At 36.0% G+C, this 21240-nt stretch overlaps 1 protein-coding gene and 2 pseudogenes across 1 annotated transcript in view; all 3 read right to left on the bottom strand.

The window, feature by feature from the left end:
- SNX4 (sorting nexin 4) overlaps positions 1 to 21240 on the bottom strand; it is a 123758-nt gene that overhangs the window by 3145 nt on the left and 99373 nt on the right. Inside the window, exons 9-13 of the mRNA XM_077118073.1 lie at positions 13907 to 13972; positions 5063 to 5152; positions 4357 to 4456; positions 1862 to 2007; positions 592 to 706 (exon numbers count right to left, since the gene is read on the bottom strand). Coding sequence (XP_076974188.1) covers positions 592 to 706; positions 1862 to 2007; positions 4357 to 4456; positions 5063 to 5152; positions 13907 to 13972 — 517 coding nt within the window. The remainder of the gene's footprint in view (positions 1 to 591; positions 707 to 1861; positions 2008 to 4356; positions 4457 to 5062; positions 5153 to 13906; positions 13973 to 21240) is intronic.
- On the bottom strand, positions 2032 to 4330 carry LOC143648287 (uncharacterized; annotated as a pseudogene).
- LOC143647827 (nuclear ubiquitous casein and cyclin-dependent kinase substrate 1-like) lies at positions 14421 to 16879 on the bottom strand (annotated as a pseudogene).

Below are 21240 nucleotides of genomic sequence, written 5' to 3'. Positions count from 1 at the left end.
AACGAAAAGCATTACTACCAGTTGTTAGTCAAATTTGCAGATCTTGAATTATGAAAAAGAGGTTAAGGAATATTTTGTATTTTATTCTTAAAACACATTTTAGAAAGATTTCCACCAGTGTCAAAACACTTATTTTAGTTAGAATAAGCTTCAATTTCAATTTTTTCACAACAGATATCAGCTACGTGAAGGACTTTGACTGTAACAACAAACCATATCATAACCACATTTTTCTCAAATAACAACTGACCTATTTTCCAAAGTATATTTATCACTATTAGGAACAAACATTTTACTGCCCTGTCCAAGAACATTATAATATCTAGGTAATGTTGTTGGTATATATTTTCAAACACAAGTTATGATTGGGGCATATAAACTTGGAACTTTAAAAGAGAGGAGACCCAACTGACATTGTGGTTATAACAATTCTTTCAAAATTAAGTAGAAAAATTGGGAAACATTCTGGAAGGGGAGAAGAATGGGCCTTAAAAAGGAAAATGATGAATTATCTAGTACAAGTGAGAGAATTTAAAGAAATTTCTAAGTACTTCTGAACATACTGATAGCTTCACTGAAACCAAAACCTACCTTTTTGCACATACTGATCTGCATGACTGCATAACTTATGAGGGCCTCTTTTAAATCATGGTTCTTTTGTTCTCTGAAGCGCTCAATATCAGCCCAAGCATTTTTCACAAATTCTCTAAAATAAAAGGTATTGTCATTATTACTCTTATTTAAATCAAGTAAACTGTGTATTACAAATAACCAATTTTTGAGCTGGTTTTTAAGTGTATATATATTGAAAAAAGTTATTGTTTGTATTAAGACAGTTCTATATTTTTTTCTTCCTAAAAATTACAGTGGTAAAAGCAGAGACAGCTACATATTCTTCTATATTTTTTAATATTTATTTTGCCACAAATATTCTAGTTCCAAATTATTTCTATAAAACAGATATAGAAAGGTTCTCAAAACCAGCTACAAGTCTAAAAGATGTCACATAAAGTGCCTTGCAGGGATCTCAGGAAGGAAAAATCCTTTTTCACAAGATGTGTTATCAATCACATTTATCATGTACTTGCTTTAAATGACAACTAATGTTTAAAAAATTTTGAGAAGCACTTGTGTTCTTTATTCTATAACTGAAAATAGACTGACCTGTCAGGCACCAGAGGGTCTAAAAATCTCAAAAACCACCAGAAATATTGCCAATGATTCACTCTCAGTCTGCCTTGATCTACTCAATGACTTATCAGATGAAATTAACAATAAGGAAAGTGTACTGAACAGTAATATTAGAGCTTAAGTATTGAACTTCTATAAATTCAATTACTGAATAATTACATACCAAGCACTATGCAAGGTTTTGGAACATAAAGACAAAAAGACAGTCATTTACTTTAAAGAACTCATACTTTAACCCAGGATGTAGTCACAGAGAACAACTAACCACTCTATGAGAAACTGCCACAGTTGGCATGAACCAAGTGCTACAATAGCTTAAGAGAATAAGGGCAGGCTTCATGAGGAAAGCAATACTTGAGCTGGCCCTGAATTATGATCAGGCTTTTGTTAAAATGGGGCGGAGAAAAGGAAACATGAAAGGACATAAACAATGAAAACTGCAGGAAAATAATGTAATTACAAAGGTGAAATGCTTGCTTTTTTCCCTCTTTCCCATACTAACACTACTTCTAGAATATGATTTTAACAACCCAAGGTTTCATAGGAATGCAATCACTGCATTTTAGAAGAACAGGCCCTGTTCAGTGATGCTAGTGAAGCTTGGGAATCATTTTAAAAATCTCTAAGTAGATGGTGGATTTAGCTTTGTTAAACAACTATGCATTTTTACCTGCCTTCCAAATTTTTAGACTTTAACTGTTGTTCTCCTTCATTTATTTGTTCTTCTAGCACCTTTATTCTGGCTTCTCTCTGCTCTGGAGTTTCTTGACCAAAGAGCTTGGTTGTCATTCCTTTCAAAGAGAATGTTCTCACAGTCTAAAAGGAAAACGAAAAATTTGTCATTATCCCCCTAGCTCACATGGAAACATTAAACGCCTTAAACCAAGAGACTTCTAATATGATTTCTAACACTGAAATAATATGGGACAGTCAAAAACAAGAGGAAATTTTAACTGGACTTCTTAACTGAATGAAGAATTCCCAGGTTAGCACTGGGCAAGGTATTTTTTACTTCAAATTAGTGGGCATGTTTTTAAAAATTAGGACAGAGAAAATAGATAAAATTAAACCTTGGAAATAAACCAAAACTAAAGAAGTATATTTAAATCTCTACATCACACTGAGACTCAGCATGCCTAAACCCTAGCACTGCAGGGCACCCTCAAGCTTCATTGATTTGATATTTCTTTGCTCTCTGGAGTTTACTGAGGGAAACACTTATATCTTCACATAGGAGCAGAAAATGAAACTCTCTGAAAATGGCCTGGGAATTTCCTCTGAGTTTTAAAAATAAATCAAAGGCCAGTGTGTACATGTTGATGGTCACAGGTCTTTTCCCAGATGTAACAAGTGGTAACCTAAGTGAAAACCACCTCATAAACTAAAGTGCTTTTTAACTATGATATGACTGACAAACATACAGTGGTACTATCTATCACTGCTTCACTACTTTTATAACGTGTGCTCTTGTCATGATGGCTAATTTATTCCAATGGAATAACTGGACAGAACAAAGCTGATTACAAAAAAGACATAAGTCTAGTGCAGTAAGATGTGGACTTTTCTTGACAAGTATTCGTTGTAAGCATTAAAGAATAAAGAACTCCCAAAGTTCCTTGTTAGGAGAGATGTACTGATTCTAACTGGGTAAGGCTTTTCAAAGAAACTAAATTTTCTATAAAATACCTTGTAAAACTAAATCTGATAAAGGTCATGATTTCAATGTCAAAGAATAATGTTTTTTCACTTGCACATAATCAGAAATTAGATAACACTTATTACACAGAGAATGTTGGCAAAACTTCTTAAATACTATATAGGATGAAGTTTTAATGGCTTACATCTTTTTTTTTTACTGCTTCAGAGCTATGGAATTATTTGGAATGTCTTACAAATGGTTGCTACCACAACAAAAAGGGGGGTAATTACAACATGTACACATCACAACATGCTTTTAAAGACACTTGCATTGTGCTCACATTCCCTTAAATGTTGTTCCCAAAGGTGCTCAGCCCCTAGCCCAGCTGCAATCACTGGGAGAGGCAGAGACAGTTTGGTGAAAAAGACACGGGGCCAGGATGGGTGGGTGATGGGTGTGGGGGTGCACGGCAAGAGGAGAGAGCAGCCTTCCCGGTAAAGATCAGCCTGCAGTTTAAAGGTCAGCTTCGGGCAGGCTGGCCTCAGGTGGTGTCGGAGTCAAAGCGAGGAGCAGCACAGGGCGGGACTAGGGGGCTCCACTGCTCATCCAGGTCCAGCAGAGTCTGGTCCAGCCTTCTCTGTGTACAGAGGTGCTCCTCTGTGGTGCATTTCAGTTTATCTTCCAAATCATCAATTGTCTTTTCCAGCTTAGCTACCGATCTCTCAGCAAACTCAGCATGGGTCTCTGCCTCCTTGAGTTTATAAGTAAGAATCTTTATCTCTTCTTCATATTTGTCTTCTTTTTGAGAGTACTTTTCTTCAGCAGCACTCAGACACTTCAGGTTCTGGTCCATCAGTCTGATCTGCTCATCCATTTCTCGGCAACGGGACTCTGCCAGCTCAGCTCGTTCCTCAGTGCGTTCCAAATCCCCTTCAATAATCACCAACTTACAAGCCACCTCCTCGTACTTCCGATCTGCCTCTTCTGCGATGTGCTTAGCTTCTTTGAGTTGGATTTCCTGGAGTTCCATCTTTTCTTCATCTTTTAAAGCCTGGTTTTCAATAACCTTCATACCTCTCTCGCTCTCATTGGCAGCTTTCTCTGCTTCCTCCAGCTTTTGCAGGGCAGTGGCCAGGCGCTCCTAAGCACAGTTCAGCTTCTCTTCAACCAGCTGGATCCGTCGGTTCAAGGAGGCCACTTCAGCCTCAGCCTGTTCCCAGGCCCACTTTTCTCCCTCCACCTCCCTCTGGAGGCGCTTGGCTCTCTCCTCAGCATCATCGGCCTGCTGCTGTAGAACCTGGATCTTGCGCTTCACCGCCTCAATGGTGGTGATCCCGGCCATGGTGCCCACCCAACTCGGCTTACATCTTTTTATACCAAGACCACAACCAAGAGTTATCAAGCCACTCATACATTATTTCCCTTTGAAAGCTACATGCATCCTGTGTATTATAACTGTACCTTAATTCACATAAGGTTTGTTACAATAACAGCAGAGACCCGAAGGGCTGAATGGAAAAACTCACCCCAGTTGCCAGTTCCTCACACTGTTGCTTCTTGGATGCTAAGTCCTGAGCAGCCATCTCCAAATCATACTGCATAAGTTCATGTTTCCTGCACACAGCCCTAAGGATAAAAAGAAGTGCTGCCATTTATTATATTTTTTAGTAGCTTGATTTTATTTTCTGCAGTTGAAACATTTAGGCACCAAATAAGTTTTACAGTAAGGATAAGGACAGTGAAAAGTATGAGCAAGTTATCTGGAGAAAGACAGGGAAGGTCAGAGGCCAGTTTGATACTTGGAGAGCTAATGTCTGAAGCCTTTTTTTTTTTTCCTTTTCTTTATTTGCAGTATGAGTTGTTTTTCTGTAGTATCACAGCTGCAAGATTAGTTTCCAGGAAATCAGGGCTGGGGAAACAGCAGGTATAGTGGTATGAGGAGCAAGGCCAACAGCTTGGTTAAAAAAAGCATCTCACTCAGTACCTCTTCCTACTAAAGAAAAACATGTTTTTCATTGAACAACTTAGTTGATGGAAAAAAGCAGTCTTGGTCAGGTTCATCTTAAATTTTTATGCCTAGCACACTGCAATAAGCAAAGGAATACAATACCCATTAAATGATCTGAGAGAATGAATTTATTTACAAAATCTTAATATTTGTATTTTATAGCAGTATATAAAGAGAGTAGTGATCAGCCACAGGGCTGGATCTGGAAATTTTATTATACTTACCGTAGTGCTTCTGCATAAAAAAGATATTCTTTTAACTGGTCTGCATAATGTTCCTCATCTTCCAAAATATCATCAATAGAAGATGCATACCTGTTTAAAAAAAAACATTAACCGTCACTGGAACACAAAATATTAAAGCTCTAAAGAAATGCTATTAGAAGTGTGGTCCACAGACTATTTGCTACCTATCAGTGAGAAGGTGAGAATAAGCATTTAGAAACATACACAGCACTTTTTAATTACATGACCATTTTACTGAACTTTGCCAAAAAATGAGCAATGGATTGGAAATAAAAACACAAAACAAAAAAATTGTTCTCCTTACAGATAGTTTAAAAAGTACAATAGGATGGCTATAAAATATGTAGGTAGGATAAGAATTTTGCATTATTAATGCATACATGTTTCCTGCAGCAACTACTTATAGTAATGTCAAAAAACTACAAAAGGAAAAGTAGGACAAATATAGATTACAGAAGATTTTAGAAGCCTTATTTTATAATTCTCAATAGCAACCTTTGCTTTGGTCAGGACAACTCCCTCTTAGTGATGCCATGTTCATTCCTGTGCCATAATCATTTTTTATAGAATGTGACTTCTCTCTACATGGCTTCTCTACACCCAATGGCACATATCTCAATACCCCTATAAAACTTTCCCAGACTAATTTAATCCTCATTCATCTACTTCTGATCTTTTACCTACAATTTAGAACTTAAATTTTATAGAAGTAATATTTCGTGTGTTGGTTATATTTCCTTGATTACACTTGAAAATTCCATAAGCATATAAGCTACATCAGGTACTGCATTTCAGTGTAATATGACACGTAACCCTCTTACAAAATTACTTTGATTCTTTAGCATGAGAATAAAAAAAAAATGTATGCTTTATGTCTCCTGGCCTACTTCATGTAGGCAAGTAAATGAAGTTGACTGAAGATGTAAAAATAAACAAATAAACCTATGTTGAGGTCTATTTGAAAAGCGAAGTGCTATTCATAAAAAGCAGGCAAAGTACATATTGTAATTACAAACATATATCTTAAGAGTATGAAATTTCTTCTCAGACTTATGTTAACCACTGAAAGTCTTGAGAATCACAGTTAAGTAGGAAGACTACCTTTAGCTCATAAATCCATGATACTGGAAAAGTTAACGTTAAGAAAATATAAAAGAGAATGTGCCGTTTTGAAACTGCTGTGTATCCCAGAAAAGCCATGTTTTTTAATCCTGATTCAATATTCTTAAGTGGGATCTTTCTGATTGTTTCCATGGAGATGTGTCTCCACCCATTCAAGGTGCAGTTGCTTCCTGGAGTCGTTTAAGAGGGAACCATTATGGAAAAAGCTTTAGAGCTGACACAGATATCAATGTTTGGAAATTCAGTAAGAAAATGTCTCCAAGGAAGGATTTAAAATGAGAAGCCTGGAAAGAAAGCTAGCAGATGTCATCATGTACCTACCTTCCCAGCTGGCAGAGAAACTCTGACTGTCATCAGCCCTTTCCTGAGTCAAAAGTATCTTTATCAGATGCCTTAGTATGGACATTTGTATGGTCTTAGAACTGCAAACTTGTAACTTAATAAATTCCCTTTTAAAAACCAACCCATTTCTGGCATACTGCATTGCCTACAGCATTAACAGACTAAAACAGAAGAACCACAGGGCTGGTGGCTTAAAGATAGCAAACAAAATATAAAGATAAACTGGTACCTAATCGGGTGGAGACGTGTAAATGTATAAATGTTAAGATTTCGAGATAGTACAGAGAATAATTTTATTTATTTCAAACAACTGGAAGGGATGATCTTAAATCCTTGCAGATATTGAAATGCTACACTAATAGAATGCAAGAAGACTCCTCAAGGTTTAACAAACTGGTTGTAAAAATAGCTAATTAGCTTGCATATGGCCTACTAAAAAGTAACATGTAGATAAAATAATGCTTGCTGGATGCCTTCTAGGCTAAAAGCTAGACATTAACAAAGGGACACAAGAACTATTATAAACAGTCCAGAACATTGCTAAGACCAAAATAGTTGACACAATTCTAAATACTGTCAGAAAATAATTTTTAAAGAAAATGGTAATTTTTCTTCTTTCTTTTGTACAAAACCATAATGTCATTCTGAAATTCTGTTATACAATTTATGATCAACCTATCTGAAGAAAAGCATAAGGGAGTGGCAGAGGTCTAGGAAAATGATACTGAAACAAAGAAATGAAAGCTGAGTATTCTAGTCTGCTAGCTGCCAGAATGCAATATACCAGAAAGAGGATGGCTTTTAAAAAGGGGAATTTAATAAGTTGCTAGTTTAGCTTTTAGGCTGTGAAAATGTCCAATTAAAGCACATGTATAAAAATGTCAAGCTAAGGCATCCAGGGAAAGATACCTTGGTTCAAGAAAGCCGAAGGTAAGGCCTCAGCTAGAAAGGCACATGGCGAACATGGTGACAGTCTGCTTGCTTTCTCTCCCGGCTTCTTGTTTCATGAAGCTTCCTGGCAGCATTCTCCTTCATGTCCAAAAAGTCAGTGGCTGGTGGTCTCTGGGGTTCTCTCATCATTTTGTCATGGTTCTGTGGCTTTCTCCTCATTACTCTCTCCAAAATGTCCCCTCTTTATAGGATTCGAGTAAACTAATCAAGACTCACATGGAATGGGTGGAGACATGTCTCCATCTAATCAAGTTTAATACCCACAATTGAGTCACATTCCATGAAGATACTGCAATCAAGTTTCCAACCTACAGTACTGAACAGCGATTAGAAGAAATCGTTGTTCTCGAAAGGTTAATAAGGATGAAAACACGGCCTTTCTAGGATACATAAATCCTTTCAAACCAGCACACTGAGCATGTATATACTATATTTATAAATTCATATGTGTGCCATATTCTATCTTGGTAGCTTGCTCACTTTATTTATTTGTTTACATTTTAACATTAAAATTTATTCAACATACACTGGATTGCAAAACCCCATTCATCGATAAAAACCTATTCACTGATACGCCTAAACTTTCCTTCTTTAACAGTAAGGTTTTTTGTTTTTTTTTAAAGTACAATTTTACTGAGACATATTCACACACCATATAACCCATCTGAAGTATATAAATCGCTGGCTCACAGTATAATCACATGGTTGTGCACACGTCCTATGATCAATTTTAGAACATTTTCATTACTCCAGAGAAATAAAAATAAGAAATAAATCCCAAATCCTTCCATACCCTTTTATCCACCACGTTATTGACCCACAATATTGGTGTGGTACATTTGTTACTGATGATGAAAGAGTATTAAAATATTGCTGTTACACTAATTTTTAACTGTTTATTGATCACTGTTGAATCTTTAACTTTCTTCCTTGATTTGAGTAGTTTGGATCTTCCTGACTCAATCTGTCTCTCTCAAATTTAGCTCCAACATCTTCCGCAGGATACGTCCATAGGTTTGAATCTCTGGATGGGGTTAAAACCAAAAAAAAAAAAACAATATACCACCACCACCACCACCACCACCACCACACCAGGAATTATATAAGACTCATTCCTTGGCTTTAATGTTATTAAGTACGTGACTTTGGGCCAATTCTTTTATGTGCTCAGACATGCTCTGCAAAGTAAGGTTTCTATCTCTAATGACAGGCTGGACAGTCACTGGACATGGATGTGATAGAGGGGATTCCTCCATCAGGCTAGACTAAGCACCATTGAAGATCCCTTTGTTTGTGGTATTTTTTCAATGGGAAAAATTTCCTTTTTAGGTCCTCTGCTTTGTCTTTTTTCATGCATGTCTTTATTACTCACCTACTCATACAACTGGATAAAGGGAGTCCCAGTCACAAGATTTTTACAATCACATGGTCACATGATAAAAGCTATATAGTTAAATAACATTATCAAAGATCAAGGCTACTGGACTATAGTTAAACAATTTCAGGTATTTCCTTCTGGTTAACCTAATACACCAGAAACTAAAAAGAACTATCTATATGAGTCAGTAGCCATAATCATTTGTTAAATCCTAATTTCTCAGTTATACCTCCTCTCTCTCATCTGATCATTCTCTCAATCTTCAGGGGTATCTGGGAAATGACCACTTTAACTTTTTCATGTTGGGAAGGGGTATGAAAGGGGTAGAAGAATGAAAGTGGTTTATATTCTCACAGACTAGTACCTCTGGATTTCAGGGTTTATCTGGCACAGAAACAATCTGAAGGACTTAAGTTTCTGACAAAATAAGCTCACTAAGAAAAACTTTTCTGGTCTTAGAAAGAGCTCAGGGTATTCTTTAGGGTATTTCTTCAGGGTATTTCTTTCAGAAATATTGTTGGTTGGAGCTTGGCATCCTGAGGCAATTTGCAATATATGGCTGAAGACTGCATAAGACAAAACCTCTAGAATGACATCTGAACTGTATTTGAAATCTCTTAGCCACTGACATTTTATTTTGTTTCATCTCTTTTCCTTTTGGTCAAGAAGGCTTTCTCAATCCCATGATGCCCGGGCCAGGCTCATCCCTGGGAGTCATGTCCTGTCTTGCCAGAGAGACTTACACCCCTGGGAATCATGTCCCACTTAGTGGGGAGGGCAGGGAGTTTACCTGCAGAGTTGGCTTAGAGAGAGAAGCCACATCTGAGCAAAAAAAGAGGTTCTCTGGGGGTGACTCCTAGGCATAATTAGGCTTAGCTTCACCATTGTAGAAATAAGTTTCATAATGGCATGCCTCAAGAACAAAGACTTGGCTTATTATATTGGGAGGCCCAAATCTTGAGAGGTGTTCTAGTTCGCTAGCTGCCTAAATGCAATATACCAGAAATGGAATGGCATGGTCAGGGTTTCTTACTCAGCTGGAAAGGCATGTGGCAAATATGGCATCATCTGTTAGCTTTCTCTCCTGGTTTCCCTTCACGAAGCTCCCGGGAGGCATTTTCTTTCTTCATTTCCAAAGGTCGCTGCCTGATGGACTCTGCTTCTCATGGCTATGTCCTTCTGTTCTCTCTGAATCTTATTCTTCAAAATATTTCCTCTTTTATAGGACTCCAGTAAACTAATCAAGACCCACCCAAAGGGGTGGAGACACATCTACCCTAATCCAGCTTAACAACCACTCCTGACTGGGTCTGACTGGGTTACATCTCCAGGGAGATGATCTAATTACATACAGTAATGAATAGGGATTATTCTGCCTTTACGAAATGGGATTTTGATTAAGACATGGGTTTTCTAGGGGACATACATCCTTTTAAACCAGCACAAGAGGATATCAGGAAATCCCCAGACAGGGAAGTTTAACGGTTCTGTATTTTCTTCCCAGTTCCTCAAAAGGACTTTGCAATTACTTTTTTATTTTCTGTCCCAAATACTCTAGAAAGTATCATGGTATTATATTAACTGGTACAGAATAACAAGATCTCATTTCCTATTCTAGGTTCTATGCAATTAGGTTGTTTAAATAAACTGACCAGATAGGTTAAATTAGATAGTGTGCTACAGAAAATGTAAATTTTGTACAAAATAAACATCTCTTCCTTTGATCTCACACTGAAGGTGAAGTTTTAAAATACAGACAATAGTATTCTTTACCTTGTATTCTGATTTCCCTTAGTCCTAACCAGATCTGCTTCACTGATATCTGTAACTGAAATCTGATCTCTTTTTCAGCTTCTTTAACAGCTGCTGTATGGTATAATGCTGACTTTTCAGAGTTGCAGAACTCTAATTCTGAGTCTCAGGTGTCACACAGATACCAAAAGCTCTAGGGAATCACCAGGTTATACACAAAGAGCACAGCATCTAAGAATTTAGAAATAACAGTTTCAACTGAGGAATAAATGTGACTGCTTTAAGAGTTTATGGTCTAGGAATCTTTACAATGAGCCTTATTGAACATTATGTACTCCTTAATCATTGAATGCCCAATCCCTGCCCACTTAAACTTTGATAACCTATGCTCTTGAATTCAATTCTCAGAGTTTGCTCATTATAGCTACTGTATATTAGTGAGACCACATAATTGTTGTTCTGGCTTATTTCACTCAACATAATGTCTTCAAGGTTTATCATTCACCTCGTTTCATGTCTCATGACTTCATTCTTTTCTGCAGCCACACAGTATTCCATCATATGTATACATCACAGTTCATCCTTCTATTCATCAGTCAATGTACCCTTAGGCCCTCTCCATGCACTGGCAATCATGAATAATGCTGCCAGTATGCAAAGGTCTATTCCAGTATCCCTGCTTTCAGTTCTTCCAAGTATATACCTAATAATGGGGTTGCAGGAGCATAAGGCAATCCTACACTTAGTCTCCTATGGAATCACCACACTGCCCTCCAGAGGAGCTGCACCATTTTACTTCCCTACCAATGGTGAGTAGGTACATCTCTCTCTCCACATCTTTTTCAGCACTTGTATCTTTCTGTTTATTTTAAATTTTTATTTATTTATTATTTATTTACTTTTTGTATACTGTATGGCAGGGCTCACATTTCATTCTTTTTCTATGTAAGTCCTGTTACTGCGGTACCATCTGTTGAATTTTCATTTGTTTTTCTTTCTTTGCTTGCTTGGTTTGTCTTTTGGGGAAGTGCATAGGCCGGGAACTGAACCCAAGTCTCCAGCATGGCAGGTGAGAATTCTACCACTGAACTACCCTTGCACCCCCCGTTTATTTTTTTTAACTTTTTTTACTGTAAAGTATAACATATATACAAAGCAAAGAAATAAAAAGCAATAGTTCTCAAAGCACTCTTCAACAAATGGTTACAGGACAGATCCCAGAGCGTGTCACAGACCACCATATGATGCTCTTATATTTTTCCTTCTAGCTGCTCCAGAATATAGGAGGCCAAAGGGCTTAAATATCTTTTTACCATCACAATCGACTTTTTTTCCTTGTTTGTGAAAAATAACATATATATTTTAAAAAGCTATAAATTTCAAAGCACAGCACCACAATTAGTTGTAGAACATATTTCAGAGTTTGACATGGGTTATAGTTTCACAATTTTAGGTTTTCAAGTCTAGCTGCTTTAAAATACTGGAGACTAAAAGAGATATCAATTTAATGATTCAGCATTCATATTCATTTGTTAAATTCTATCTTCTATGTATAACTCCACCATCAGCTTTGATCTTTCCATATCTCTCTTTAGGGGTTTTTGGGCTATGGCAATTCTAAATTTTTGATATTGGAAGGGTCTATCACTAATACCCCTGTTTATTTTTTAAACAGTTTTATTCACAACATACAATCCATTCTAAGTATATAATCAATGGTTCCTGGTATAATCACAGTTATTTACTAAGCACCACAATCAATATGGGAACAATTCCGTTTCTCCACAAAGAAAGAAGGGGGTGGGGGTGGAAAGGAGAAACAACAGCAAAAACAAAAATTCCCACACTCTTCCCTTATATCCCTCTCTTATAGATATTGAGATCTGGTATCCTGCCTTTGTTACAATTAATGAACTGTAAAGATTATTATAATGTTACTGTTAACAGTAGACCCTAATTTGCATTAATTGTATTTTTTCAAATATCAAACCATTTTTTAACGCCTTGCAATGGTGACATTAATTTGTTCTCCCTCATGTAAAAGCTTTCTTGTATTTGTACATTTAATCATCATCATTGTTCATACTAGGTTTTGCTAAGTTATACATTCCCAGTTTTTACCCTCTATCTTTCCTTTTGGTGTCATATATACCCCAGCCTTTATAACTGAAGCTTTACAGAAAGTCTTGAAATTAGATAATATTCTCCAGCTTTGTTTTTTTCAAGATTATTTTCTCTATTCTAGATCCTTTGCATTTTCATATAAATTTTTGAATCAGCTTTTCACTTCTGTTAAAAAAATCTCCTGGACTTTTGATTGGGACTACACTAACTCTACAGAGTCAATCTGAGGAGAACAGATAATACTGAGTCTTTCAATCCATAAACATGGTTTCTCTCTCCATTTATTAGGTCTTTAAAAAATATTTCATATAGTTTTCAGTGTAAGAGGTCTTTCATATCTTTCATTAAATTAATCCCAAAGTATTATGTTTCTGATACTATGGTAAATAGTATTTTTTAAAATTTTATTTCCCAATAGTTACTGCTACTATATAAGAACAATTGACTTTTTTTGTGTGAAAAACAACATATATACAAAAAAGCAATACAATTCAAAGTACAACACAACAGTAAGTTGAACAACAGATTTCAGAATTGGAATGAGCTACAATTCCACAATTCTAGGTTTTTACTTCTAGCTACTCCAAGATATTAGAGATCAAAAGAAACATCAATTTAATGATTCAGCAATCATACTTGTTTGTTAATCCCTACTGTGCTGGTTTGAAAGGATTTATGTACCCTACAAAAGCCATGTTTTAATCCTAATCAAATTTTCTTGCCTCATTGCACTGACTTTAACCTCTAGTGCAATGTTCAATAGAAGTGGTAAGAGCAGACAATTTTACCTTGTTACTGGTATTTAAAGAGAAAATGTCAGTAATTCACTATTAAGTACAATCTTAACTGTAGATTTTAGTCTAAAGAAACTCTTTTATTCTTAGTTTGATGATAATTTTTGTTTGCTGAATTTGCCAAATTTCCAAATTACTTTTCTAGATGTATTAAAATATGATATTTATTCTGTTAATATGTGAATTAGACTAATTTTCAAAGGTTAAACTAGCCTTGAATTTCTAAGATAAACGTCATTAAGTATGATTTGTAAACACAGCATATAGACATCAATAAACTTGATAAAAACAGGAGAATAGTCACCAACATTTCACCACTAAACTCACATCAGGCTCTATATTAAAATCTTAAGTACTTACACATCCATATGATGTCCAGCACTCTGCAGCCCATCACCCATTTCTTTTTCTATGGCACTCCATTCACTAGGGAAAAAAAAGATATGCCAAAACCATCACGAATTAGGATATAAATTATTATTAAATTGAATTTTTATGCAATTTTTTTCTAGCTGGCTCTGAAACAATATATGGACCTTATACTTAGATTTATTTCCTGTGATGCAAATATGCTTCTTTCTTTTCTTTTCCGAGTTTTATGTTAACTGGCATTTCATTTGCTTAAAACCTAAACACTGTCAGTTTGAACAGAAATCTACTGTGATGTATGCATAGCTTGATCTTGCCATTTAAATTCTAAGGTTTTTTTTCTTTTTGTTCCTTGATAAACTTATTAAAAAAACAGAGTAGATATATATTTTTATATATACATTTATTTATATATATTAAACAAATATACATATATATATATATATATATATATATATATATATATATTTGGGGGGGCTGTATGGTTTGGGAATTATACCCGGGTCTCCCACATGAAAGGTGAGCATTCTACCACTGAACCACCCATGCATACATATATATTTAAAAAATATGAACCATTATGGAATGAGATCTGAAATAAAGAGTGATCTCAGTTTTGGTGCTTCTGCATTTTTAAGCTTCTTAAAGACTGTGGCAGGATAAAAGGATCACTGACTCCAAGTCTCTTTAAGATAACAAGTGATAAAATAAAAAAAATCCCTATCCCCTTCCCCAGGTAAAAAACATGAATACCTTCAGTAATAATTCAGAATTCATTTTTATCTCCTACCTGCCTCATCAGTGGGAATTTAAAGTCATGATATTTTCAGATAGCTATACTCATGTATATAGACACAAATTTATATTAAATGACAACTGATTTTCTAAAAAAGTCCAGGTAGAGGAAGAAGCAATAATCTCTAACTAAAACCCTTATATACTTTTTTTGATTACTGTTCACCTTGCTACCATTTAGCAAAAGACAATTTTTTTTAGTGTTTGCTTCAAATCTTATTGCTTTCCAACTGTGGTATATCTTCCATTAAAAATAAAAAGATGAAACAGTCAATCCAGTGATTATGTGACATGGCTTTCACTGGGGTTAGAAGGGAGGGGTGGCAAAGAAAAGACATACAGACAAAAGGTAATTTAAACATACAACAGTTTTCTTTAAGAAAAAAGAGAAAATACATCAACAAATGGAAAAAAAACATTCAAAGCCCATAAGTCAAGCCATAGCCAAAACCATGTCCTATCTTAGGCAGGTTTTCTTTCCTTTTTTTTAAATAAAATCTCTCCCCAGACCATCATCACTTTTAATACTTCCAGACTGTGCTTCATCTTCAGACCCTTTCTCCCCAGATTTTTCAGGTGGACGGCTTGCAGGCCCTTTGTTTTCTGAAGGGCCTTCTGGTTCCTTGTCTTCATTGGGGGAAGGAGTCTTTCCATTTGAAGCTGTGGGGTGACCCACTTTCCCTTAGGTTCGGCCTTCTTAAGCATCTTTTTAATTTTCTTTTTTGAACTGCCATAGTCACTATCATCATAATCTTCCATTAGGAAATCCTCATTGCTGGCAATATCTCTCTCTTGGAATGGTGCTTCATCCTCTTCTGGTTATTCTTCACTGCTCATATGTTCCATGAGCATTTCTCTTTGTTTAGAAACTGCTCTTAATTCTGCCTGCCGTTGGTAGTGCATATTTTTATAATCTTTTTCATCTTTGTTGTCTTCTGCTGAATGAGAACCATCCTTGATTTCCACGTCTTTTTCTTCTAAGTCCTCACTATCTTCCTGTGAATTCTCTCCAGATCACCTCTTATTTTTAGCTTCTTGGGGAGATGACTGAATTTTCTTGGTTAGAGGGCTGTAATCTCTTCCCTAATTTTCATCAGCATCATCAAATTCCTGAAACTGTGAACAATCAATGACCTTCCTGTTTCTGACAGGCTGAGACATGTTCACTGTCGAAACAGGGCCAAATGAGAAGCCAAGGATCCGGAAACCACCCACCCCATGGGTTTGACATCCTCCCCCATGGCACTATGGCTGATAGGGCTGCTGTCTCAGAACCCCAAGCTGCTGGCTTCTCAAACTCCACCGCTCCTTGTTTCGAGGCATCTTGATCAGAGGAGCCCAACCACCCCCATCTCTTCAAAATGGCTCTGCTTTCAAGTTGAACAACCAAAAGCAAGTGAAGTCTCTAAAATACTATTTCAAAAGCTGAGAGCTGGCAGAAGAAAGTCCTCCTTGAAGTCATCATGTTGAGTGAAATAAGCCAGACATAAAAGGACAAATATTATTGAATGATCTCGCTGATATGAAATAAGAATAATCAAATCCAGAGTTAGCACCTCAAACACAGGTTAACAGGGGCCAGGATAGGGTTAGGGAATGAAGAGCTAATGCTTAACTGGTACAGAATTTCCATTTTGGGTGATGGCATAGTTTTGATATTGGATGGTGGTAATGGTACAACAAAATTGTGAATGTAATTATACCATTGAATTATATATTTGAATGTGGTTAAAAGGGGGACATTTTAGGTTCCACATGTCTCTAGAATAAAAACTTAAAAAAAATCATATACGGTTGTACAACACAAATAGTGAACCCAAATGTATACTATGGAAAACAGTTAATACAGTTGTAATAATATTTGTTCATAGATTGTAAGAAAAAGACCACAGTAATGCAAAGTATTAATAATAGGGGAATATCTGGGAATTTTGTAAACCTTCAACTTCTCTAATAGGATAATAAAAAAAGTTAATACATGCTTCTGTTAAACACGAGATAAGCATCATAATAAAACAGCTTCTGCTTAAAGACAACAATTCTGAGCTAAGGTGCGTATTCAAAACTGTGGAGCTTTAAAAAAAATATGGATGCTGGCCCTAATCTTGATCTATTTAATCAGAATTTCTGGGGATAGGGCTGAGGCATGGCTGGCTATTTTTTCCTTTTAACTTTTTTTTACTGTATAATATAATACTATATACATATATATATATATATATATATATATATATAAAGCAAAGAAAGAAAAAAGCAATAGTTTTCAAAGCACTCTTCAACAAGTAGTTACAGAACATTCTAGAGTTTGTCATGGGCTACCATACTGTCATCTCAGATTTTTTCTTCTAGCTGCTCCAGAATATAGGAGGCTAGAAGGAATAGATATTTTTTTAATCATCGCAATCAATTTTGGTGAAAAATAACATATATACAAAAAAAGCAATAAATTTCAAAGCACAGCACCACAATTAGCTGTTAGAACAGATTTCAGAGTTTGGGTTTTTACTTCTAGCTGCTCTAAGATATTGGAGACTAAATACTAATTTAATGATTCAGCAATCATATTTGTTTGTTAAACCCTACCTTCTCTGTAACTTCACCATCACCTCTGATTTTTCTATTCCACTCTTTGGGGTGTTTGGAGGTATGGCCATTCCAACTTTTTCATGTTGGAAGGGGCTGTCAATAATATGGGGTAGGGAGATGGAACTATCTGATGTTCTGGAGAGGCTGAGCCCTCTAGGTTTCAGGACTTATCTGGTCCTGGTACCCACCCGGAGGTTGTAGGTTTCTAGAAAGCTACCCTAGTGTGCATGGAACCTTTGTAGAATCTTATATATTGCCCTAGGTGTTCTTTAGGACTGGCTGGAATGCTTTTGGTTGGGATTTGGGAAGTTATGATAGGTAGCAATGTCTAACTGAAGCTTTCTTAAGTGTGACCTCCAGAGTAGCCTCTCGACTCTATTTGAATTCTTTCAGCAACTGATACTTTATTAGTTACACTGCTTTTCCCCCTTGTGCTCAGGATGGAATTGTTGATCCCACGGTACCAGGGCTAGACTCATCCTGGGAGTCATCTCCCACGCCACCAGGGAAATTTTCACCCCTGGATGTCATGTCCCATGTACAGGGAGGGCAATGTTTCACTTACAGAGTTGGGCTTAGAGAGAGTGAGGGAGGCATGGCTATTCTTAAAGATCCATGGATGATTCTGATAAATATAACTGAGTATGTGCCACTATGCTAATAGCTAAAAGAAAAAGAGGTTTGTATAGAAACATTAGGTGAACAGTAAAATCTAGTAATTTTCACTCTTGCATAAGAAAGGCTACTAGAACCACAGTTCATTATGTTATTATTTCTATGAAATGCATCATATTTAAAAATCCTCTTTATGGAAATATTTATATATGCTATTAAACTGTGAAAATGTTATCTTAAATCTTAAATACCCAAGATGACATAATTTGATGCATTTCCTTCTAGTCTTAAAATGAATACATATTATTGGTGAAATATATAGATTCCATTTAAACATTTTTTAGTGTAAATACAGTGGCATGAATTACATTTACAGTGTTGTGTAACCACTACCACCATTAATTACTAAGGCTCTTTTATCACCCAAAGAGAAACTCTGTATTCCTTAAGCATTAACTTCCCATCCTTCATTCCCCTTGCCTCTAATAAACTTTAATCTATCTACTGTCTCTATGAATCTGCTTATTCTACAGTGGTTGCACCATTTGACATTCCCATCAACAATGGATAAGTGTGCCTCTTTCTCCACATCCTCTCCAGCACTTGTCATTTTCTGTTTTGTTGATAATGGCCATTCTGGTGGGTGTGAGATGATATCTCATTGTGGTTTTGATTTGCATTTCTCTAATGGCCAGGGACATTGAGCATCTCTTCATGTGCCTTTTGGCCATTTGTATTTCCTCTTCTGAGAGGTGTCTGTTTAAGTCTTTTTCCCATTTTGTAATTGGATTGGCTGTCTTTTTGTTGTTGAGTTGAACAATCTCTTTATAAATTCTGGATACTAGACCTTTATCTGATATGTCATTTCCAAATATTGTCACCCATTGTGTAGGCTGTCTTTCTACTTTCTTGATGAAGTTCTTTGATGCACAAAAGTGTTTAATTTTGAGGAGCTCCCATTTCTTTCTTTCTTTCTTCAGTGCTCTTCCTTTAGGTTTAAGGTCCATAAAACCGCCTCCAATTATAAGATTCATAAGATATCTCCCTACATTTTCCTCTAACTGTATTATGGTCTTAGACCTAACGTTTAGATCTCTGATCCATTTTGAGTTAACTTTTGTATAGGGTGTAAGATACGGGTCCTCTTTCATTCTTTTGCATATGGATATCCAGTTCTCTAGGCACCATTTATTGAAGAGACTGTTCTGTCCCAGGTGAGTTGGCTTGACTGCCTTATCAAAGATCAAATGTCCATAGATGAGAGGGTCTATATCTGAGCACTCTATTCGATTCCATTGGTCGATATATCTATCTTTATGCCAATACCATGCTGTTTTGACCACTGTGGCTTCATAAAATGCCTTAAAGTCAGGCAGCGTGAGACCTCCAGCTTCGTGTTTTTTCCTCAAGATACTTTTAGCAATTCGGGGCACCCTGCCCTTCCAGATAAATTTGCTTATTGGTTTTTCTACTTCTGAAAAACAAGTTGTTGGGATTTTGATTGGTATTGCATTAAATCTATAAATCAATTTAGGTAGAATTGACATCTTAACTATATTTAGTCTTCCAATCCATGAACACGGTATGCCCTTCCATCTATTTAGGTCTTCTGTAATTTCTTTTAACAGTTTTTTGTAGTTTTCTTTATATAGGTCTTTTGTCTCTTTAGTTAAATTTATTCCTAAGTATTTTATTCTTTTAGTTGCAATTGTAAAAGGAATTCGTTTCTTAATTTCCCCCTCACCTTGTTCATTGTTAGTGTAAAGAAACACTACAGATTTTTGAATGTTGATCTTGTAACCTGCTACTTTGCTGTACTCATTTATTAGCTCTAGTAGTTTTGTTGTGGATTTTTAAGGGTTTTCGACGTATAGTATCATATCATCTGCAAACAGTGATAGTTTTACTTCTTCCTTTCCAATTTTGATGCCTTGTATTTCTTTTTCTTGTCTAATTGCTCTGGCTAGAACCTCCAACACAATGTTGAATAATAGTGGTGATAGTGGACATCCTTGTCTTGTTCCTGATCTTAGGGGGAAAGTTTTCAATTTTTCCCCATTGAGGATGATATTAGCTGTGGGTTTTTCATATATTCCCTCTATCATTTTAAGGAAGTTCCCTTGTATTCCTATCCTTTGAAGTGTTTTCAACAGGAAAGGATGTTGAATCTTGTCAAATGCCTTCTCTGCATCAATTGAGATGATCATGTGATTTTTCTGCTTTGATTTGTTGATATGGTGTATTACATTAATTGATTTTCTTATGTTGAACCATCCTTGCATACCTGGGATGAATCCTACTTGGTCATGATGTATAATTCTTTTAATGTGTTGCTGGATTCGATTTGCTAGAATTTTGTTGAGGATTTTTGCATCTATATTCATTAGAGAGATTGTAGTTTTCTTTTTTTGTAATATCTTTGCTTGGTTTTGGTATAAGGGTGATGTTGGCTTCATAGAATGAATTAGGTAGCTTTCCCTCCACTTCGATTTTTTTGAAGAGTTTGAGGAGAGTTGGTACTAATTCTTTCTGGAATGTTTGGTAGAATTCACATGTGAAGCCGTCTGGTCCTGGACTTTTCTTTTTGGGAAGCTTTTGAATGACTGATTCAATTTCTTTACTTGTGATTGGTTTGTTGAGGTTGTCTATTTCTTCTTGAGTCAAAGTTGGTTGTTCATGCCTTTCTAGGAACTTGTCCATTTCATCTACATTGTTGTATTTATTAGCATAAAGTTGTTCATAGTATCCTGTTATTACCTCCTTTATTTCTGTGAGGTCAGTGGTTATGTCTCCTCGTCCATTTCTGATCTTATTTATTTGCGTCCTCTCTCTTTTTCTTTTTTTCTTTTTGTCAGTCTTGCTAAGGGCCCATCAATCTTGTTGATTTTCTCATAGAACCAACTTCTGGTCTTATTGATTTTCTCTGTTGTTTTCATGTTCTCAATATCATTTATTTCTGCTCTAATCTTTGTTATTTCTTTCCTTTTGCTTGCTTTGGGGTTAGGCTGCTGTTCTTTCTCCAGTTCTTCCAAGTGGACAGTTAATTCCCGAATTTTTGCCCTTTCTTCTTTTTTGATATAGGCATTTAGGGCAATAAATTTCCCTCCTAGCACTGCCTTTGCTGCGTCCCATAGGTTTTGATATGTTGTGTTTTCATTTTCATTCGCCTCGAGATATTTACTAATTTCTCTTGTAATTTCTTCCTTGACCCACTGGTTGTTTAACAGTGTGTTGTTGAGCCTCCACGTATTTGTGAATTTTCTGGCATTCTGCCTATTATTGATTTCCAACTTCATTCCTTTATGATCTGAGAAAGTGTTCTGTATGGT

The sequence above is a fragment of the Tamandua tetradactyla genome, chromosome 10, assembly GCF_023851605.1.
Source record: "Tamandua tetradactyla isolate mTamTet1 chromosome 10, mTamTet1.pri, whole genome shotgun sequence".
Taxonomy (NCBI): domain Eukaryota; kingdom Metazoa; phylum Chordata; class Mammalia; order Pilosa; family Myrmecophagidae; genus Tamandua; species Tamandua tetradactyla.
This window is presented reverse-complemented; position numbering and strand designations above follow the sequence as displayed.